This window comes from Trachemys scripta, chromosome 1 (assembly GCF_013100865.1).
Source record: "Trachemys scripta elegans isolate TJP31775 chromosome 1, CAS_Tse_1.0, whole genome shotgun sequence".
Lineage (NCBI taxonomy): Eukaryota > Metazoa > Chordata > Testudines > Emydidae > Trachemys > Trachemys scripta.
The window spans coordinates 210408550-210432261 of NC_048298.1; the positions used below are offsets into that span (position 1 = coordinate 210408550).

Below are 23712 nucleotides of genomic sequence, written 5' to 3' on the forward strand. Positions count from 1 at the left end.
GCTCCTCGAATGATGGGCAAACTATCAGCCTGCACTTTTTTTTCCCTCGCCCACACTGAAATTTTATATCAGAGACATGATTCTGATTCCATTGGTTTTACACTGATGTAATTCCATGGCCTTCAGTGGAGTTCCTTCTTATTTACATTGGCATAAGAGAGATCAGAGAAAAGCTGTGATTGTTTTCAGAATATGCTTGGCTTGCTGTTTCACAACTGCTTGAAAATGAAGCGATAGGCGCATTGTAATACTAAGCATATTTTGTCTTAACAGAATAATAAAAATAGTGGATGCCATTGGCTTAAAACTGAACTTTTCAACAGAATCCATTAATTTTACCTCCCCGGCCTTGGCTCTAGCAGTCACCAAAGTCCACAGCAGTAACTTCAGCAAAATGTCATTTGCTGTCCAAGATTCATCAGATCTTCAGGTAAAGTCACTTATGATTTTAATCCTTAAACATTTAAATGCAGACTCTTTGTGGATAAAGGGCATTTGTTATATTGAAAAATAGAGAGATTTAATCAAGAGAATCTGAAATCCAGATCTGCCATAGGATATTTGTTAGGCGTGTCTGCTATAATCAGAGGATCTTTATTAACTAGTTTGCTTTTGAAGTCTTCAAAAGATTTTTTTTAAAATTCTTCCACTAAGACTTCTAGGAGAAAAATTCTGTATCGATAAGAAGGGTGTAAGCTACTGTCCTAGCAGAAGCTGATATTTCACTAACAAGCTGTTAGTAAGGGAACAGGCAGAACACCAGAAGGATGTGGCAAAACATCCCCCTACTCCAGCAGCCTAAAATCATGAATATTTTAATCACCCACCCCCAGAGCATTGAAGAATTTCAAGGAGTTTTGCCAGATGGCCTCACCTGTCAGAAGTGGTATTAGAATTACATTGGCTGCCTGGAAAAGAGCTATTAAGTTGCTTAGTTGATGAATTTCATATATATTTGCCACTCACAGTCAGTTGGCCTTGCCAAGAAAAAAGTGCTTGGAAAGGTTTAACACCGCTTTCTCACTTGAAAGCCTTTCCACCCCCTGATTTTGGGATAATTCTAAAGGGCACACTACAAACCATTAAGGCTTTTTCTGTGAGAGATCAAAAGTTCTCAACAAATATTAGAGCACTGTTGGTCTTCCCAGGCAAGTTGGTAACAGTCTGATTTGAGCAATACGTGGTACTTATATCTTTCTAGATTATAAATAATGTGAAATAACTGCAAGATCTAAGTTCTGTTTTGTTTTCCTAAAAATGTGTGATGTATAAGTGTCTGGTGAGACTAGGAAGGAGGTAGTAGTGGTGGAAACTTGACATTTGCTACACCTGGAGGAATTCTGCACCACTGTGCCTGCACAGAATTCATGTGTCCCCCCAGATTTTTTTGCTTCTCCACAGAAAATGATGGGGAAACAAAGGGAAGCTGCAAGAGCGGTCATGAGCTCCTCCCCAGCAGCCCAGGTGCATCATTTTGGGTGCCTGGAGCAGCTGGTGGAGAGGTAAATCACCAGAAAGGGGGGCAGAGCTGGGATGCCCCAGCGAGTAGTTTCTACCCTGCGCTGGGCTCAGCTGCTAGTCCAGGCTGGGCTGGGCAGAACGGGACTTCCTCTTTCCCTGCAAGGAGTGGCCAGGGCTGCGTCAGACCCACCCCCGGCTGCAGGAAGCTCTGTACCCCCTCCTGCTTCCTGGCCCAATGCTCCTCAGCCACGGAGGGAGGGGACACTGTACAGGGAGTTACTCCCCCATCTGCCCACCCCCTGTGCATCCAGAGCCCTTCTGCACCCAGACTACCCCTACTGAGTCCCCCATACTCAAATTCCCAGCCTGATGAGACCCATCCCTCTGCACCTGGACCACCCTGACAAGCCCTCCACACCCAGATCCCCAACCCACCGAGGCCCAATCAGCTGCACCCAGACCCCCACCCCACCAAGCCCCACTTCCCCAGCACCTGGACTCCCCCACCAAACTCCATCCCCCCCCCACCCTGCTGAGCCTGAACAACTTTCACTTAGATTCCCCCTGCATCTGGAACCCCTTAATGAGCCCCTGTGCATCCAGATCCACTCTGCACCCAGTTTGCCCACCAAGCCATCTGCACCCAGATTGCCCCACACAGAACCCTCTCACCCCACATTAAGCCCCTCCACACTTAGATTGTGCCAGGCTGAGCCTGCCTGCCCCACACCTAGGTCAGGGGCCAAGACTGGGCGTACGAGACTTTGTCCCTCTTGCTTGCTATCTTGGTGCATATGGCATGGAGGGGCAGGGCCCCAGGATGTTTCTGGGGCAGGCCTGGCCCTTGCACTGTGTCAGGGTTGGGTGCAGCCTCACTGCCCAGTCTGTGTCCAGAGGAGTGAGGGAGCATTGTAGGGTGATCTCCCACCTCTATGCAGCCAGTGACCTGTGCTCCCCACTACCATGCTGGAGCCTCCATCTCTCTTTATGGACAATAAAATATGCAGAATTTTAGAATATTGTGTGAATAAATTCTTAAATTTTTTGGTGACGAATTCCCTCAGGAGTAATTTGGCTAAGTAAATCTCATGATGTACTATAAGGTTTAGGGGACTGGTAATGAGATATGCAGAGCTTTTCAACAAATTTGTATCTAGTCTGGATTAGAGTGATGGAAATGCCTTCGTAAACTTAGCTGGTGTCTCGGTGCTAACAGCCTGAGAGGTGAGAGACTGGGTTCTGGAGTTTGAACTACCCTTGCACACTGAGAAGTTACCCCTCCCTGACCTCCAGGGCAGGACTGATGCACATTGTTAGAGCATTGCTGGGAAGCTTGCGCTGCTGTTTCTCGGCCGTGACTGCTCTTTTGATGATACATATGACTTCTGTCTTGAGTTCTGAGAGTCTAACACCTTTCTAAACTATTATTCCTTTTTTAAGTTGTACAACTACAGTATCTTAGCGACACTAGTCACCTCAGAAAGCTAACGAGACTAAAACATACTTAATCTTAAAGGTGTACCCCAAAAGTTTAGCTAAAAGTTAACATCCTGTTTGTATGATATTACATCTTTAAGGTCCTGAGAAAACTGAACTACAGTTGATCTGGTTTACCTGCTAGAATGAATGACATCACCAGTACTATAAACAATGGAATAAAAATAAGTAGTTTAAAAGGGAATAATTATTTCAAACCTTTGCTTTGTATAGTCATAATTAAAGATGAGCTCACACCAAGATCCTAACTCTGAAGACACCCAAATTTTGAAGGAGTTCAAATTATGATCCTAGATTTAAACCCAAATTTTACAAAATGTCCTTAGTTTTATAATACGCCAAATCAAAATTCTGATCTGCAGACCTTTAACTTTAGGGCTTGATCTCATCTCCTAGTTATGGTGTCAGATGTCTGGCAGCAAATGATGTTAAAGTTGGGATAATTGTCTCAAATTTTGTTTAAGATGCAGTATTAAACTTCAGTTACAAACAGTGGCTATGTACAGCTCTTTTGGATTCATACAGAAAGGGTTTGGGGATTTCTTTTAAAAAATAAAAACAATTTTGTAGTAAACCTTTAATAACATTGTCATCACTGCCACCTCCTTCCTGATGGCTGGAATTTAAGTAGTTAAATACTTCTGTAAATTTCTGTGCTACAAAATACCAAATTTGGATAAGCTAAAATATATGCGGAACTATACGTCTGTTTCCCAACTCCCTCCTCCTTACCATCTCAGTGTTTCTTATAAAAGCATACATTGTTTTCCCCTCTTCTCTCAGCCCCTGGAATGACTCCTTAAGAGCTAGATTGTTGCTAGCCCCAGTGCAGCTGTGCATGCCCCACCTCCTGCATAGCTCCTACATTAGAGCTACCCAGATTATGGCTCTGGGTCCTTTGCAAAGCACGGTTACCCACAATGCTGATGCTCTGTCCTCATGAGCAAATGGATGGAGCCATAGCTGGGTGCAAGAGCGGAGGTAAATTATTTCTCCCCTGGAGCTAAAGAAGAGCAGGGGATGCAGCTAATAGGGAGGCAAGGTGTGCAACATGAATTTTCACATGGGGCTGGAGAGTGAGCCTGTCCCACATGCACCTGGCAGCAGCAGCTCCTGGTCTGCAGGGCTTGGCCCACCTCCCTGCTCTGGACATTGCAACATGACTCATTGGGTGGGGTAGTGCTGCAACCCCACGTACCATGTTACGATGCCATTCACTCAAATTTGGCTTGGCCACCCTTCCATCACAACAGGTGGGTGGCTGGGCCGAACCTGAATGGCCCTGCAACCACATGCACTAGGGCTCAGTGCCAAGAATGGGGAACTGGACCACGCCCAGGGGGACAGGAAGCACCGCTGCTGGGGGTGCATGGGCGGACTTGTTCTCTAGCCCACAACCAATGGTCCCCCCGCCCGCAAGTTGCAAAACCTGGCTCTGCCACTGAGGGGAAATAGTATGATTCTGAGTCATGGTTCCTTCCCAATGGTGCTCCAGGGGTGGCACAGCTATACAAGAGGCTGCTCCTATATTCAGGATTGAGCCTAAGGCACAATCTAATCTTCTGTTAGCAACAAAAATTATTATGCCTTTTTATGTTTAATTTTCAGATTGCTCTAGGGACCCAAGCACCTATAAATAGTGTTGGAGCTATTGCACTGCCTTCCTCATTGCTGACCAACTTGTCTTCTGAAGATATGCCTCTGGCTTCTAGAATTATATTCAACTTTTTTGAAAAGACAACTCCATTTCAGGTAATTTTTGGGGACCCTGTACATGCGGGCTCCTTCATAATAATCTTTAACTCCGTGTTAGAACTGATCGAAAAATGGGGTGGTGAGGGGCAAATGAGCATAAATTTTCACAAAAAGTCATTCCATTTCTAATCAGAAGATTTTAACATTTCAGACATTTTTGCCCAGCTCTAATCATTGCAATAACTGAAATTGTGTGTGTGCATGCTCTATTGTATTTAATTTTTTTCTACTTAGTTACCTTTTTGTTGTTTCAGGATTCTTCACTCGAGAATCTCTCTCTAATCAGTAATGTCATATCATCAAGTGTAGCTAACCTCACGCTTAGCAACTTGAAGGCAAATGTTACTGTCACTCTACAGAACACCAAGCCTATTCAGGTATGACTGAAGTTTTAGCAGTTTACAAAATGCCATTTTACTGACTCACTTAGAATTGTTTTAGCACTTATGCTATGCTGAATATGCAGGCTGCTTCAGTTGCTCTGTGGTTCTTTTGTGGTTTTCTCATCTAAGTTCATTGGCTTCAAAATTTCCAACAGATCTCATGTGAACCAATAATGTTTATTAATTAACATTATGCAAACCATTGATTTGCAGTTATTAAGGATTTCTCTCTATTCTATCAAATTCCTACCCAGCCAGCATATTTTATGGTGTTCCCCCTTAGATGAATGAACATGTCATGAGTGGGGTTTAGGCAGTTATGGCTAATAGGGAAACACTGGGAACATGGCTTTCACCGAGGTAATGCAGCCAGGAAACAGCATTTAGCATATAGCCTTGGCTTGGTCTGTGTGGTTGTCCTTAGATCCACACAGATTTGGGTAATCTATACATTTTGGGGGCTGATATCCCCTGCTTGTTCATGGATGGATTAAAATCTGCCGGTCTCCCAAGAAACATTCTGGGTTGAAACTGGCAGAGATTCCAGTCCCTTGTGTGGGATTTTCCCAAAGCTAGCTCTCTGTAATCAGAACTTGCACTGGTAAAATGTTGAGGCCAATGCAACAATGTAGTATTGTTGTTCATAATAACATTATATATCAGTTACTAGCTGCAATGTTCTAGGATCCACAAGAAAAATACAACACTTTTAAAACTTTAACATTTCAATACTAAAACATGACCAAAAAATCTTTTTTAAAAAAACTAATTCCTTACCAGAGACAAACTTACAGATATCACATATTCTGCCCTTATGTTACGTATCCTAAGATGAAAAGTTCCATTCCCTCCAAACTAAGAGTTTGATTCTGCAGACACTTATGAGTAGCTTGTATTCAGATGAAAAAGGAACAGGAGTACTTGTGGCACCTTAGAGACTAACAAATTTATTAGAGCATAAGCTTTTGTGGACTACAGCCCACTTCTTCGGATGCATATAGAATGGAACCACATTCAGATGAGTAATCCCTTTGAAGCCACAAGTAAGATGTGCAGGGCTGTGATCTGTCACAGGCCAGTACTCTCTCCCCCTGGATTTCTTACTGCAAACTGTCCTCTCACACACTGATAGCTTTATTTATAACGTGCTCTGCAAGGGATTGTTCCCCACAGCATAAGGCAGCAGTCCCCCAAACCTTTATCTAGTACCCAGGCCCAGGGAAAAGAGAGATCTCACCTCTCAAGCTTCTCTGGCCCTTCCTTTCAGCCTTACCCTCCTATCTCCGCCTGGTTAATTACCTGGTGCTTAACCAATTATCTCAATTTGGCCCTTGTAGGGACCCTTGCAAAGTGCACAGAGTGATGAGTCAGCCTTAGGTGACTCACACTCTGTCACATGGTCCAAGAGGTTAAGATAATATTTACGATGTGAGAAACTTGGAAAGATTAAAATAAAACCTTAAATTCAATCTACACTGTCCATACAGACAACAAAACAGCAGGTAGTTAGGAAAAGCCCCTATTCCTACCACCAATAATAATCCTTCTGCACAAGCTAAGGGCAATAGATCTACTCATATAGCCAAGTTTAGTTTGTTATGTATATCCACATTTGTATAGATGTCCTCATCCATCCACAGTCTGGTACACCTTAGGCTAACATAGAAGAAATAGCTTTTCCTTATTATGTTGTATTGCTATAGACAGTCCTTACTTCTCTGTCCATTTTATACTCATAACTGCCTTACTCATCAACTTATAATTCAGTAAAATGTGTGTATTTTTTTCAAACAGGATAATTTAACAGTTAGATGTGCATTTTGGGACTTTAATAAAAATGGTAAGTATTTGATATCACCATTTCTAAGTGCCATGCCATCTCAGCTGTGTTAACTTTTGTTAAACGTTTTAAGAGATACTGTAAATATTATCCTTAATGGAATCTTGTTATCTGTAACAGGTGGCAAAGGAGGCTGGTCATATGAAGGATGCATGATTAAAGAAAGGAGAGCAAATGAAACCGTTTGTACATGCAACCACCTCACAAGTTTTGGAGTTTTGCTGGTAATTAGTTATAAATAATACCCCAAACTGGTGCAATTGGATCCCTGATTCAGGAAAGCGCTCATGTACATGCTTAACTTTAAGCAAATGAGGCTGTTGAACTGGGGGCATGACCAATGAAGTCTAAGGGTATGTCTACACCGCAGTTAGACACCCGCAGCTGGCCGTGCCAGCTGACTTGGGGTCGCCAGGCTTGGGCTAAGGGGATGTTTAACTGTAGAATAGATGTTCGGGCTTAAAGATAATTTCTGTTTTCTTTTTAGGACCTGTCCAGAAATCCTCCTTTATCACCCATCCAGACACTGGTTCTGACTTTTATCACCTATATAGGCTGTGGCATTTCTGCAATTTTTCTTTCTGTTACTCTTGTAACCTACATAGCCTTTGAGTAAGTACCTGCAGAGTTAAACTTACATTATAAACTTGACCATGATTGTCCATAACCACCACCCTGAAGGACAATGGATGAGTCCTTTCTTCTTCAAGTGATTGCACATGTCCATTCCAATCTAGGTGTGTGTGTGCCCCAAGAACAGTCGCCAGAAATTTCTTCCTCCATAGTACCCGTCAGGGTGGCACTGGTGCTGTCTGGTGCCGTGTGTTCATAGCACTGGTTCAAAGGGCCCAACTGACCCTGTGCCCCTTAGTTCCTTCTTACCGCCTGTGATGGTCGCTGGAATTGTTCCCCTTGCTACGGTAAGCTTTTCAGTGGACTTCCTTTCTGATTGTTGTATATAGTTTGTTTCCAGTTAGTTAGCAGAGTTTTCTCCATACCCTTCAAGCCCTGTGTCGCCTGCAATAAGACAATGCCCCTGAGTTGTTTGAAATGGTTGGGTGAGGCTCACATTGGGGACTGGTGCCAAATTTGCAGGGACTTTAAACCCCGTACCAAGAAGGACTGGCAGGCTAAATTGAAGTTTCGCCTAATGGAGGCAGCACTGAGGCCTTCCTCTGAGGTGAGATGGTTGAACCTGGCACCGAGCACTTCAGCGTCACTAAGGAGCACTTCTCCTATGGTGTGAGAGTCCCAGCACTGTGTGCTAGCCTTGTTGCCGAGGAAATGGCACACGGGGCAGCCAGCCAAGAGGGGATGTTCCCCGAATCCTAAGAAGGCCAGGCATGGAAAGCAGAGCAGAGTGCAACCTAAGTCAGGCCACTCCTCTGTCTTGGCGTCAGTCAGAACTGTTGACTCCAGGCCTTATGTGGGTACCGTTGAGTCTGTTACTGGACGAACCATCGGCACGCGAAGGACAGCGCGGCACCGGCGCCACTGAGGTGCTGTCTATACCGGAGGCGTTTGCTGCTGCCAGAGATCTGCTAGTGCTCTCCATACCGCTGTTACCGGCAGTATAGGAACCATTGTTGTTGGTGCTGGCGGCCAGGAGGGAGCACATAGCCCCCAGTGGCTGCTTGGTTCTGTACCCTGCGGTACCGTCTAGAAGAAAACAAACGCAAGCTTCCTCACCTTGGCACTGATATCCAGCATCGGTGAGAACCACACCTCCATGGTCCCCAGAGGAAAGCTCATTGTTGGAATTGGAGGTTGGGCCGTACTCCTCTCAGCAGAGGAGTCACCCCTGTTACCCCTCCAGTCATCCCTGCCCTGCCCTGGACCACAGCACAGGAGTGCCATTGAGTGCTTGGCCTAGTGGTCATTACCTATGCCAATGCAATGGACCTTTTGGAACCCATGGGCGTTGCCCTTGATGGTGGGCCCCATTCAGGATGCTCATTCTTGGTGGCCTCTGAGGGAAGAGCACATCCGTCCCATCGGGCAGCACCTGATCCGGACATTTCGGGCAGGAGTGTCCTGGTGCTTATGGACAACACTGCAGCTGTGTTCAATCTCAACAGGAAGGGAAGGGCTCACTCTTCCTCCCACACACACCCTGTATCAGGAAGCAATTCACTTATAGGAGTTCTGCATAGGCCATGTAATTTTTCTTGAGGTTTCTCACCTTCCGGGAGTGCAGAACGAACTGGCAGATTGCCTCAACAGCCTCCAATCATCATAAGTGGTCCCTTTTCCTGGACATCATGAGGGATGCTTCCCAGTGTTGGGGGACTCCCCAGATAGACCTGTCTGCAACTGGGTTTAAGTTTTGCTCCCTGCGAGGCCACAGCCCAGGTTTGCTCACAGATGCCTTCTTGCTCCCATGGACAGTTCACCTGTTCTACGCTTTCCCCTCTATCCTGCTCATGCACAAGGTTCTGCTAAAAATCAAGCGGGATCGGGCATGGGTCATTCTTATAGCCCCACCGTGGCCCCGTCAGCACTGGTTCGCCACACTGCTGGGCCTTTCAGTGGCTGCTCCAATTCCACTCCCTCTATATCTGGACCTGATCTCCCTGGACCACAGTCATCTGCCCCACTCAAACCTCAGCTCCCTCCACTGATGGCCTGGAAGCTCTATGGGTATGTCCTGGAGAGCTGGCTTGCTCACCAGGTCCTATTAGGGAGCACATAGCCCTCCACCAGGGCTATGTACCTCTCAAAATGGAGGCGGTTTTCCATATGGGCTTCCCAGCAGGGAGTCTCACCCACAAAGTTGTCTCTGCAGGACATGCTCGACTATTTGCTATGCTTGAAACAGCAAGATTTAACAATTTCCTCAATTAATGTCCATCTTGCAACGATTTCATCATTTCACTCCCGGTGGAAAGCTGGTTTGTTTTTTCATGAGATGTCCATCCATTTCATCAAGGGCCTGGAAAGACTATACCCCCAAGTACAGGAACCTGTCCCTCCATAGAACTTAAACCTGGTCTTATCAAAACTTTTGGGATTCCCATTTGAGCCATCGGCAACATGTCCCTTGTCATACCTTTCACGGAAGGTGGCTTTCTTAGTGGCCATTACTTCGGCCAGAAAAGTCTTGGAGATCTGCACCCTCACGTTGGAGCCTCCATACGTGGTTTTCTTTAAGGATAAGGTGCAATTGCGTCCTCATCCCAGCTTCCTCCTGAAGGTGGCTTCCCAGTTTCATAGTAATCAGGCAATCTTCCTACCTGTTTTCTCCTCAAAGCCACATGTGAGTAGGGAGGAGCAACATCTTCACACTCTGGACGTTAGATTGCCATAGTGTTCTACACAGAGAGGACTAAATCGTTCCATAGAACCACCCAACTCATTGTAGCGATTGCTGAAAGGAAGAAAGGTCTCCCTATCTTGGCTCAGAGACTTTTATCGTGGATTACATAGTGCATTTGTACGTGTTATGAGCAGCTATCCTGACTGCCCACTCCACGAGAGTGCAAGCATCATCATCAGCATTCTTGGCTCAGGTCGCTATTCAGGACATTTGCAGAGCGGCGACTTGAATGTCAGTGCATACATTCTCTAGTCATTACACCTTTACTCAGCAGGCTAGGGATGATGCCCGTTTCGGTCGAGCTGTTTTATGGTCAGCATGTCCATGAACTCTGATCCCACCTCCTATGCAACTGCTTGGGATTCATCTACATCCTTACATTGGAATGGACATGTGCACTCACTCAAAGAAGAAAAATAATTTACTAACCTTTCTGTAACTGTTGTTCTTCGAGGTGTGTTGCACGTGTCCATTCCATAACCCCCATCGTCCTACCCATCTTTTTCGGAGTTGGCTGGATAGAAGGAACTGCGGGGGAGGGAGGGTTGTCTGGGCCCTTCATACTGGCGCTACGAATGCACGGCACCAGAGGGCGCCAGAGCCACTCTGCAGGTATCACTACCACTGAGGGAAGAATTTCTCATGACTGTGCTCGGGGCGTACACACTTGGAATGGACATGTGTAACAAATCTTGAAGAAAAACAGTTATGCAGAGGTTAGTTGCTATTTTTTCTAGAAGGTTTCATTTCTACCTCAATAGTAATACACAGAATGGGTACACTTTAAGGGGTGTATATCAAGATTTGATTCTCATCGGGGAAGAGTATCTTATAAATAAAATAATTTATCATGCAGTTTTGTATAGCTGGAAGCCAAGGAGCTGGGAAGGGGTTACTACAAATTGTCCTAATAAAGTGGAATGTACAAGGAATCTTTTAAAAATAAGGTACATATATGCACAATACATTTCCAAAATATTAACATGTTGTTAGACCAGATGTGGGCAAATTACGGCCCACGGGACCCTCCTGCCCGGCCCCTGAGCTCCTGGCTCAGGAGGCTGGCCCTCGGCCCCTCCCCTTCCCCCACAGCCTCAGCTCGCCACACCACCAGCGCAATTCTCTGGGTGGCGGGGCTCTTGTAGAGTTATGGCCTGACCTGGTGCTCTGTGCTGCGCAGTAGCGTGGCTGGCTACAGCCGGGCGGCATGGTTGCTTGTCCTGGTGCACTGGGCGGTGCGGCTGTGGTGCCACCAGCCACCTGTGCTCCAGGCAGCACAGTAAGGGGGCAGGGAGTGGGGGGGTTGGAAAGATGGCAGGGGAGTTCGGGGTGTGGATAGGGGGCGGGGTGGTCAGAGGGCGGGGAACGGGGGTTGAATGGGGGCAGCATTCAGGAAGGGGGGGTTAGATGCGGGGGCAGTCAGGAGCAGGGATTCTGGGGGCAGTCAGGGGACAGGGAGAAGGGGTGGTTGGATGGGGCAGAGGTCCCAGGGGGGCCGGCAGGAGTCCCAGGGGGACTGTCAGGGGGTGAGAAGCAGGGGGGGTTGGATAGGGGGCGGGGGCCGGGCCACACCTGGCTGTTTGGGAAGGCACAGCCTCCCCTAACCGGCTCTCCACACAATTTCAGAAACCCGATGTGGCCCTCAGGCCAAAAAGTTTGCCCACCCCTCTGTTAGACTGTGTGGTTCTTGTGCAATAAAATGCAGTTACAGTACACTAGCTTTCCCTGTAAGTTATCAGAACCTATCCATTACAAGAGCCTCACTTATTCAGTCCATTAGGCTAATTATACATCTTGACAGAGAACCCCTGAGCATGATTTATGAGCATCCTTTTATAGATTATTATTTGCCACTGTCGAGGTTTCCAGATACCCCGTAAAAAAGCTTTCAGGCCTAGTCTAACCTCTAATAAAAATAATAGAGAATGTGATGAGTGTTGTTGTGGTGAAGTACTCCAACAATAAGAAGCCTAATATACAAAATAGAAAAAACATGGACAAAAGTAATAAAATATTTAAACAAACATTAAACTAAGACAACTGAAATTTAAGCAACAATGTTTATATTTATAAGAGTTTAAAACCTGGTTGTAACAAGAATAGTGATGTCACAAATATAAACCTTTTGATTCATAAATACTTCTTAACCATATGTAAAATGTCTTATCTTAGTGGCTCTTCTGCATTAAGGACCAAAGAACACAGAATCAATGTGTAATCTACAGTAATGCTCATAGAATGATGAAAGCTTATATCATCTCACTAATTTTCTTTTTAGGAAAATCCGGAGAGACTACCCTTCCAAAATCCTTATTCAACTGTGTGCTGCATTACTTCTACTCAACCTAGTTTTCCTCCTTGATTCATGGATTGCTCTGTATAACATACGAGGCCTGTGCATCACAGTTGCTGTATTTCTTCATTATTTCCTCTTGGTTTCCTTCACCTGGATGGGCCTTGAAGCATTCCACATGTATCTTGCCCTTGTCAAAGTGTTTAATACCTATGTACGGAAATACATCCTTAAGTTTTGTATCGTTGGCTGGGGTACGTATATTTTTCTGGGTTTGGAATCTAAAATAAATATAGTTTCTTTACAACAATTTTGGATGGAAGACCATTTAAAAGTGATAACAAAGCAAGTATCAAATACCTGTTGCCTGTCAGAATCCTCAGATGCATTATCAATAACAGGGTTCTATTTACTTCACTATTCTGTGACTTTAGCATGTTGCAGAATTCACCCCTTGTTGCAAAGTTTTTCAGATTGTAAATTCTCTCAGGGCATACACTATATATTGTGGGTGCTATTGCAATTCAAGTGAATAATAAATTGTTTCTATTGGAACTACAGTTGCAGCTGTCTGAGAGCCAATTACACATTTGACTATTTCCATTTCCAACCCCCAAAGCAGATGGAATCTCTTCCATTGGGAAAATTAATGTTATTGCTCCAGATTATCAACTACATATTCTACCTCTAGACTGCTACTGTTTCTAACAAAAGGTAGCAAAACAGTGCCTCTGACTTAAGTGATGAGAAAACCCTAAGCCTGATTCTCTTGTCTTACCCATTATTGTAAATCAAGAGTAACTGCACTGAAAACAATGGAGTTAAACTAGTGTAAAACACGTGTGAGAGGCAAAATCAAGCCCATTGTATTTCATGTCCTTAAATCTGTGATATCAAAGAGCAGATGCAACACATGTTGCTAGTTTGACGTAGGTTGCAAGTGATATAAGTGGATCAAGTCACAGAATATATAGTCTTGTTCAGAAAGATTAAAACTTCAAATGTGTGTGAGTTTATTTTGCTTTTTATAAAGTAAGTTATCCTGATATAACAGTCTCCGACAGCCTTCATAACCTGGCCCTAGGTTTCATAGGAAAATATAGTTGTTTCGTCTCATCACAAAACTTTCATTCAGAATTATAACTATTATCTAATCTTTCAGGTGTACCACTTGTAGTGGTAGGCATTGTATTGGCTATAACACCAAATAACTATGGGCTTGGATCATATGGAAAGTTTCCTAATGGCTCACCAGATGAATTGTAAGTTAAGATAGGCATGTTTCAAAAGTGAATGCTAACAGAATGCTTTTATCTAATGGTGATGTGTGAGTGTGTATGTAAGCTTCTTTCCTGAAAGTGACACTTCTGTGAATAAATCTCTGCAGGATATATTAAGTCAAGTCTTCCTGAAACTGTTTGCAAGGCTCTGATCTTGGTCACAAAAGAGGGTATGCCCCAAAACACTGGCATGGAGCTAGAACATGAAAATAAGGTGAAGGCAAGACAAGAGAAATAAAGGAGATGGGGGATGAAGAGTAGAGTGTAGAAGAAAGCAAGCCTAAATGTAAAAAACAAAACAAACAAAAAACACCATATTGCCTAAGGAAACAGGAAACCTAAATCTAATCCACTGGTGTATTTATTTATTTATTTATTTGCTTTAACCCTTGGGATTCAGATAGGATGATGATAGACACTGTTATAAACACCTACATAGACAGATGAAAACTTGAATCAGTGTATGTGGCCTTGAGTGTTGCAGGATGATGTGTTTTCAACAAAATATAGCCATGCCTAATACTATTCTTTATCTAATATCTATTACTAATAATGAATGTCTGATAATATGATCTTTCCTCCTTTGTTTTTGTATTCTAGCTGCTGGATCAACAATAACATTGTCTTCTATATTACTGTCGTGGGATACTTCTGCATGATATTCCTGTTGAACATTGGCATGTTTATAGTGGTGCTGATTCAGCTTTGTCGAATCAAAAAGAAGAAACAACTTGGAACTCAGAGAAAAACCAGTATTCAAGACCTCAGGAGTGTGGCAGGCCTCACATTCTTATTGGGAATTACTTGGGGATTTGCCTTTTTTGCATGGGGGCCAGTAAATCTGATATTTATGTACCTCTTTGCCATCTTTAACACATTACAAGGTAAGTTTATGCTTTGTTATGGCCTTTTGTATAAAAATGTAATGAATAATTCAGTTCTAAGAAATGCTTTATTATGGACAAGAGTTTACCAAAATTATATCTTTACTGTTACATAATATAAAAAATAAAACTACCTTGAAGATGACCCTTCTTAATAGTTGTATTACATTTAAAGAAAATTAATGCAAAGCAAATGCTTTCAGAAGTGACGTGCTGTCTTTCTGAGTGCATTGTAATGAAAATTGTCATCTTAAGGTCCATTCATAGAATCACAAAAGCTACAGGACAAAAGACCTATTGGGTCATTTAGGCTCTGACGTAATTTATTTGCTTTTGAAAATTTTTACCCTATGTTGCATTTTCAAATGAGTTAAGCATTTAGGACCTGATTTTTAAAAGTAATTCGGTGTTGTTCCACTCAGCACTGCAAGGTATAAGTGATTTAGATGGCTGAGTCCTATTTTCAAAAGTAACTTAGGCACTTAGAAGGCTGATTCCCATTGGCTTTCATTGTGACTTACGCTTCTCAGTGCCTAAGTCACCTCTGAAGATGGGACTTAGCTGTCTAAATCACTTAGGCCCAGATCTGAAAATCCCACTGATTTCAATGGAAGTTAGATTTCTAAATATCTTTGAGGATCTGGCCTTAGGCCTTGCAACAATGAGCAGAGCAACATCTAAATATCATTAAAAATCTGAGCATTAGGGCCAAATTGAAGTGCCCAAAGATACAGATTTTCAAAAGCATCTAGGTGCCTAACTCCTGTTGAACACAATGGGAGTTAGGTGTCTAACTTACCCTGAGAATTGGTCCAGAAAATGCTAATCTCTGTCTTCTCCAGTCCAAACTTGTAGCTTCTCCTTTATTTTTCATTCCCTGAAATCTAACTTAAAGAATTGCACAACCACTTTCTTCTTTGATACATTGTAGCTGGCAGGCAGTGTAAATATTTCTGACACGCTTTCTTTGAAAAGTGGAAGGTTTGGAAGCAAGTACAGTCCCACTCTGTATGGGAAGCAGTGAAAAGTGGTTGGATCTGTGATCTGGCACAGTTTGAGGTACCCCAACATGTGTGATTTGCCTCCTTCCAGGAAAAGATGTGGCTTTGAATTTGTGGTGAAGAGGGCTACAATTACTGTTATTTGAGCATGAGCTGTTAGCCCACGTGGGCTTTCACTATGACTTAATTGTGACTGCGGCGGGGGGGAGGCGGCGGAAAAGCTGCCTGGTAACCTTGAATTTGCATTAGGTTTAATAAAATTTGCCCCAGTGGCCTAGCAACAAGAACACTGGTCTGTAAGTGTTATTGATTCCATCGTAAGCAGCAGCAGCAATATATTAACTCCAAATAAAATATGGAGAAGTTCCACAAAGTATGTAGAGAAAGCCAAATTCAGTTGATTATACCTCATATTTGAAATGATACTGCTATAATGAGGTTGTGTTGTTATCTTGTCTTGATTTCTGTACTGAAGGTTCAAATAAACTTGCAGCTCCACACAGATCTTCATATTTTAAACTCAGTTACCTGATATATTTGAATTTTTGGTACTCTGTATCCTCCTTATATCTAATACATATCATGCAAGTGTAATGAGAAAAAGCATTTCAGGTAATGGCATCAGTCTATTGTTTAGACTATCAGTGTCTCTGCTGAACAAAAGAGTATGAGATCATTTGATTGGGATCAATTGACTTGAGAAGAAAGAAAAGAAAAACAATACATCCATTTAAAAAAGTTACAAAAGGGCAAAAATTCTATGGCTTGAAGTAATATTCTGACATTTGGTACTTTGCAGGATTCTTCATTTTTATCTTCTACTGTGTGGCAAAGGAAAATGTCCGCAAACAGTGGAGACGATATCTGTGTTGTGGAAAATTCAGGCTGGCTGAAAATTCTGGTAAATATTAAACACTGTTTTCTACATTTGTAAATTATATAATTACTGTCAGGTGTAAAGTCCCCATTCTCTTTAGCAAATATTGTTATGCAATAAATAGCATAGCAATATTTCCAGATATATCTACTACTTTGTTTTATTTTCCTGATGCATAAAGATTGCATTTTATTTAATTGCAAAATACTGCTGTATAAAGTATTAATTTTGATTGGGACTCTGCATATGTATAAGGCTGTAGCCTTGTGGAGTCCTTTGTATGACTGGGACCTAAATCAATCCCCAAAGATCTGCTTTCTCAAAGTCAATGGTAGCCTTAGCAATGACTTCAGTGAGAGCAGGGTCAGAAGCAGCTTTGAGAATGTGTCTTCCTAACAATTTTTGAGGGTCTTTCATTGTAACATAATTGTATTTGAAAAGTTATACATACCCTTACACAATCTAAACTCAAAGGTGAAGTACTGCGGTTGCAGTTACTGGTAATCTCTAAATGGGCATACAGTCACAAAAGTATGATTAGTGACTTTTTAAAACTAAGAAATTAAAAAGAGAAAATGTAAATTCTTACACATCTAGAATTATGCAATTCCTATGAGAATAGTTTTCTATCTGAAATACTGGGAAAAGATCTTTGCTAGAATTTAAGTTAAATTGCATTATTAACTGTGCTCTTGCATTTATTTGTGCTTGAATGTACTGCACTATTTTCTATAACACTTATTCTACTATAGATTGGAGTAGAACTGCTACTAATGGTTTAAAGAAGCAGACTGTAAACCAAGGAGTATCCAGTTCTTCCAATTCCTTACAATCAAACAGTAACTCTACTAATTCCACCACACTGCTAATGAATAATGATTATTCAGTGCACGCAAATGGGAATGGTATGTATGTCGCAAAAGAGTACTTCTCAAACTATATCCTTTTTTTATTTTAAAACAGTTTTAGGCTCTATTATGGCAATTTAAAGTGGGCAGTGAACCAATTATTATTTATGAATACAGAATCAAAAGGTTTTAGTGTGGTCTTATAAATAATAATACTAAAATTATCCAATTGAGGGTAATATAGTAGTACATTTTTAAAAAAATACTCACTTCTCATACTTAAAGTGAACTGGTGATTATATGCAAAATTGTAAATGGTATACATTACTCAAATACCCAGCAGAAGTGCTATTTATATCCTGCTTGTCCGTTGAAGACAGAACTAGCAGTGGAAAACTTTAAGAACGTTTTAAAATAGCTATCAACTCTTAAAGAAAACACAGTCTACTGATGAAAGAAATGTGATGACATCCAATAAAATAATTTTTAAAAACATGAAAGCTATCATTTGGGAGTGCTATTAGGGTGTGAGGGCTTGATCTGCAGGACCCCTGCTATCATTACCAGGACATCCACATGTAACCCCCTTATGAGGCTGGGGAAGCAGAGTAAGAAAGGGAGAATGGGACAACAGAGGCCATAAAATCTTCTCACTTAAGTGGTCACAGCCAGAGAGCTACATAGCTGTTGGCTACTGGGTAAGTAATGGAGCTCAGTTACAGTATTTTTTCTGTGACTTCCATGGCCAATCTTCCCTAATGGAAATGTATTTATGTGTTGCAGGAAATGGTGCTTAAGGACAAAATGCTTCATGACTTCATAGAATCATAGAATATCAGGGTTGGAAGGGACCTTAGAAGGTCATCTAGTCCAACCCCCTGCTCAAAGCAGGACCAATCCCCAACTAAATCATCCCAGCCAGGGCTTTGTCAAGCCTGACCTTAAAAACCTCTAAGGAAGGAGATTCCACCACCTCCCTAGGTCACCCATTCCAGTGCTTCACCTAGTGACATTTTTTCCCCTAATATCCAGCCTAAACCTCCCCCATTACAAATGTGCATGCTTCCACTTAGGACAAACATAATGCTCCCTATTAAGTTGTTATTCTCTGTAGGCAATGTGAACATACTCATTCCCTATCCATCTCTCCCCTTTCCTGGCTCACGGAAATGCAGGTGTTCAAATGTCACATCACTCCATTTCAGATGCAAATTGGAATGGCTAGTGAGAAAATTAGATATGCACATAATTTGAATGCACCCACAAAAAATGAACCTCTTATGGCTGAAAGTAATCTAAGTTTTGCATCTTTATCTAATGGCAGCACAAAAGAGAGAGCATGACTTATGCCAGGGGTGGCCAAACCGTGGCTTGTGAGCTGCATATGGCTCTTTTACAGCTGAAGTGTGGCTGGCAGACCCCCCCACATTTCTCCCCATTCTCCGCCTACCAGACTGGGGGAGGCGGGAGCCTGGGGCTTCAGCCCTGCAGCAGGGTGTTGGGGCTAAGGACTTGTGCCCTGCAGGGAGGGGTCTCAGGGCATCAGTCCTGTGCAGGCATGCCGCAGGGCTGAAGCTCTGAGCCCCATGGGGCTGGAACCTTGAACCCCCAGCAGGTGCCTCCCATGGTGCTGAAGCTCCAAGCCCTGGCAGGTGCACCCCGGCTCTCCAACTGCTGAAGATTGTCTTATATGGCTCAGATGGTCAGTAAGTTTGGTCACCCCGACTTATGCTTTGGCCATGCTGGTTGTGCGCTCTGATGGTGCAGCACTTCCTCTTTCCATGTTGAAAATAAAAGAGTAATGACTCAGGCTATCCCACATTGTGGAGCACATAGGTCATCATATGTTATAAGACCTAAATACTGTACTCCTGGATGCTCAAAGGCCAGTGTTTCTTTCCCTCAGTCAAGGGCTGAGTCTCAGCACTATTGTTATTGCTCAAATTGTTTTATGTGCAGTTGATGAACTTCACAGACTGGCTACTTTGTTTGTATTGTTGCTACTGGGATGTTTAAAATAATGGCTGTAGTTGTCCTTTAAATGTTATTTTTTAAGTACATCTGTAGCAGGAAGTCTGCTAAACAGCCAGTGATGCCACTGAATGATCGAGATGCTAAAGGAGCACTCAAGGAAGGCAAGGCCATTGTGGAGAAACTAAATGAATCCTTTGCATCAGCCTTCACTGAAGAGGATGAGGGAGATTCCCATACCTGAGCTATTTTTTTTAGGTGACAAATCTGAGGAACTGTCCCAGATCAAGATGTCATTAGAGGAGGTTTTGGAACAAGCTGATCAATGAAACATTAATATGTCACCTGGACCAGATGGTATTCACCCAAAAATTTTGAAGGAACTCAGATATGAAATTGCAGAACTAAAAACTGCGGAATGTAACCTAACACTTAAATCAACTTCTGTACCAGATGACTGGAGGATAGCTAATGTGACACCAATTTTTTAAAAAGGCTCCAGAGGTGATCCTGGCAATTTCAGGCCAGTAAGCCTAACTTCAGTACCAGGCAAACTGGTTGAAACTATAGTAAAGAACAAAATTGTCAGACTCATAGATGAACATGATTTGTTGGGGAAGAGTCAACATGGTTTTTGTAAAGGGAAATCATGTCTCACCAATCTACTAGAATTCTTTGAGGGGGTCAACAAGCATGTGGACAAGGGGAATCCAGTGGCTGTCGTGTACTTAGACTTTCAGAAAGCCTTTGACAAGGTCCCTCACTAAAGGTACTTAAGCAAAGTAAGCTGTCATGGGATAACTGGGAAGGTCTTCTCATGGATGTGTAACTGGTTAAAAGACAGGAAACAAAGGGTAGGAATAAATGGTCAGTTTTCAGACTGGAGAAAGGTAAATGGTGTCCCCCAGGGGTCAGTACTGGGACCAGTACTGTTCAACATATTCATAAATTATCTGGAAAAGAGGGTAAACAGCAAGGTGGCAAAATTTGCACATGATACAAAATTACTTAAAATAGTCAAGTCCAAAGTAAACTGCAAAGAGTTACAAAGGAATGTCACAAAACTGGGTGACTGGGCAACAAAATGACAGATGAAATCAAATGTTGATAAATGCTAAGTAATGCACATTGGAAAACATAATCCCACTATACATATAAAATTATGGGGTCTAAATTAGTTGCTACCACTCAAGAAAGAGAGATCTTGGAGTTATTGTGGATAGTTCTCTGAAAACATCTGCTCAATGTGCAGCAGCAGTCAAAAAAGTGAACAGAATGTTAGGAACCACTAGGAAAGATATAGATAAGGCAGAAAATATCATAATGCCTCTATATAAATCCATGGCATGCCCAAATCTTGAATACTGTGTGCAGATCTGGATGCGCCATCTCAAAAAAGATATACTGGAATTGGAAAAGGTTCAGAAAAGGGCAACAAAAATGATTAAGGGTATGAGGAGAGATTAAAAAGGACTGGGACTTTTCAGCTTAGAAAAGAGATGATTAAGGGGAGATATGATACAGGTCTATAAAATCTTGACTGGTGTGGAGAAAGTGAACAAGGAATTGTTACTCACTCCTTCACATAACACAAGAACTAGGGGTCACCTAATGAGATTAATAGGCAGCAGGTTTAAAACAAACAAAAGGAAGTACTGCTTCACACAATGCACAGTCAACCTGTGGAACTCTTTGCCAGAGGATGTTGAGAAGGCCAAAACTATAATAAGGTTAAAAAAAGAACTAGATAAATTCATGGTGGATCGGTCCATCAATGACTATTAGTCAGGATGGGCAGGGATACAACACCATGCTGAGTGCCTCTAGCCTCTGTTAGCCAGAAGCTGGGCATGGATGACAGGTGGTGGATCACTCAGTGATTGCCTGTTCTGTCAATTCCCTCTGAAGCATCAGGCATTGGCCAGTGCTGGAAGACAGGATACTGGGCTAGATGGACCATTGGTCTGACCCGGTATGCCCTTCTTGAGTTCTTATTTTATGTTCTTATGTTCTCATATCCTGACACCTTATATTAGAAAAATAAATAAACATCTCTCATATATAACAATGCTTTTGGATAATAATGTTAGATAGAGTAAAATCTATAGCTTGAATTCAAATGTCTACCATTTTCACATAATATTGTCCATATATGTAGGTGAACTACATGTTGTGAAGAAATCATGAGACTTCAGGAGATCGAATCTTAGTGGCATTTTGCCATGTTCTCATTAGCTTTCCAAATTAAATGAGTTTGTGAAATAGTTCCTTTTGCCCCATCCCTCTCTAAAACCTTCCTCCACTGTTTGATACTAGCAGGATTAATGCTCTTGGTACCTGACAATTCAGTTCACAGGTAAAAAACAAAACAGTAATTCTCACTGCCATTAAAACAATGTGGGTGAGGTAACCTCTTTCATTGGACCAACTTCTGTTGGTGAGAGTGTCAAGCTTTCAAGCCACATATCGCTCTTCTTCAGGTGTACCTTCCCCAGACTTGAAGAAGAGCTCTGTGTGGCTCGAAAGTTTGTCTCCCTCACCAACAGAAGTTGGTCCAATAAAAGATATTGCCGCACCCACCTTGTCTCTGTAATATCCTGGGACTGACACAGTTACAACTACATTAAATAGAAAGACTTACAATGCTCACCTAACCCTTTGCTGTATTTGTGCATTGTGGCAACTAAGCCACAAATCCCAGCACAGCTTTCCAGAGCAGAGGATTTGGGGTCCTCAGTGGTATTTTGGAATTATAGGCAAACTCCAATGGTTTTAATAGGGAGCAATTCCATTGATTTGAGGTCATCTCCCTGTCCTGTCCAATGCTAGCCTCTCAGATGACACTGAGTCCATGGTCTGCTTCTGCAATGAGGTTCTGTTCAGGCTGAGGATCTCAGCATATGTCCTGAGTTGGTACATCATCTTCCTGCTGATGCACCATTGCAGACGGAGGTGATGGACCATCACTTCCTAACCCACTTGGAAACTTGAAATGCTTTTATGATAGACACTGCCACATATGTATGGAGGTAAGCCACTTATTTTTACTTAATTTTTAATTGAATGTTTTGGATGCTGTGAGCCTGCCCCTGCATCCTCCATTCATACCAAAAAAGAGTTTTGTTGAGTGGGTTGGATGAAGCTTTAGAACCTGTATTACAGAGGTTCTCAAACTGGGGGTTGTGACCCCTCAGGGGGTCATGACTCCTCAGGGGGTCACGAAGTTATTACATGGGGGAATTGCGAGCTGTCAGCCTCCACCCCAAACCCCCGCTTTGTCTCCAGCATTTATAATAGTGTTAAATATATTTAAAAGTGTTTTTAATTTATAATTGGGGGTTGTACTCAGGGGTTTGCTATGTGAAAGGGGTCACCAGTACAAAAGTTTGAGAATCACTGCTGTATTACATATGCCCTGACGGTTTCCTTCCTTTTTCTTTCCTCTTAGGATTTGGGGGAGGAGGGTCATCTGGAGACAGTTGGTCCTCCTGGCAAGCCCTTTGCTGAACCAGTTCCTTCCACTCATCTGGCAGTTGTACCTGAGGAGAGATAAATATGCTGATGGAAGGACAGGAGTATGCTGATGGTGGATAGAGTGACCCAAGATGGTAAATTTGGAATTTTAGATGTATACAGGCTGTGGCTTTGCTTAGTCAGTGGATCTCTAGTTTACAATTTTATACTGTCACTTCACACTAATGTCTCTTCTTCTGCCTTTCTCTTGCAGATTTGCAGAGTTTGTGAGACTAGGTGGCTCCCAGATGGACATGTAAATCCCATCACTCAGCTTTGTTTTTCAGTCTTTCTCTGCCTCTGCCTGTTTTTGCAGCCTTTATTTTATTACAAGACATGAAGAGGAATAAAACTCCCATTTATCTTATCTGTTTATTTGTATAAGTGTGTCAGTGACTGACAGTTTTGTGCATTAAACTGTGTATGTTTGGGTTTTGTGTCCTGTGTATATTTCCAGCTTTCTTTAGCAGATCCAACACCAGTCCAGCAGATTTGCAGGGACTTGAGAATTACTATTGGATAGTTTGCTGTCTTCAGTTTCTAAAATGATGAGAAAAAACCTTACAAATCTAGTCCTAATCAGAGCCAGATCAAGGCATAGGTATTCTAGGTCTGAACCAATAGAGCCCTTGCTCCTGGAGATATGTGCTTTACAATCAAAATATGACACAAGTGAGAATGATACACTGACATCTGCTTGAGTCTGTAGGGAGCCTGGAACAATAGCTCTGAGAGACAGGGCCGGCTCTAGCTTTTTTGCTGCCCCAAGCAGCAAAAAAAAGCGCCGGCCCCC

General features: G+C 42.6%; 1 protein-coding gene and 1 long non-coding RNA gene across 5 annotated transcripts in view; one reads left to right on the top strand and one right to left on the bottom strand.

Moving 5' to 3' along the window:
- ADGRG2 (adhesion G protein-coupled receptor G2) overlaps window positions 1-23712 on the top strand; it is a 97916-nt gene that overhangs the window by 70575 nt on the left and 3629 nt on the right. For all 4 annotated transcript variants that reach the window (XM_034755774.1, XM_034755783.1, XM_034755793.1 and 1 more), the window contains 11 exons: window positions 274-430; window positions 4567-4710; window positions 4968-5090; window positions 6891-6936; window positions 7057-7160; window positions 7424-7548; window positions 12531-12799; window positions 13708-13807; window positions 14426-14709; window positions 16510-16611; window positions 17340-17492. In XM_034755774.1, the coding sequence (XP_034611665.1) occupies window positions 274-430; window positions 4567-4710; window positions 4968-5090; window positions 6891-6936; window positions 7057-7160; window positions 7424-7548; window positions 12531-12799; window positions 13708-13807; window positions 14426-14709; window positions 16510-16611; window positions 17340-17492 (1607 nt within the window). The remainder of the gene's footprint in view (window positions 1-273; window positions 431-4566; window positions 4711-4967; window positions 5091-6890; window positions 6937-7056; window positions 7161-7423; window positions 7549-12530; window positions 12800-13707; window positions 13808-14425; window positions 14710-16509; window positions 16612-17339; window positions 17493-23712) is intronic.
- LOC117869219 overlaps window positions 22751-23712 on the bottom strand; it is a 20722-nt gene continuing 19760 nt past the window's right edge. Inside the window, exon 3 of the long non-coding RNA XR_004643787.1 lies at window positions 22751-22945. This is a non-coding gene — a long non-coding RNA (uncharacterized LOC117869219). The remainder of the gene's footprint in view (window positions 22946-23712) is intronic.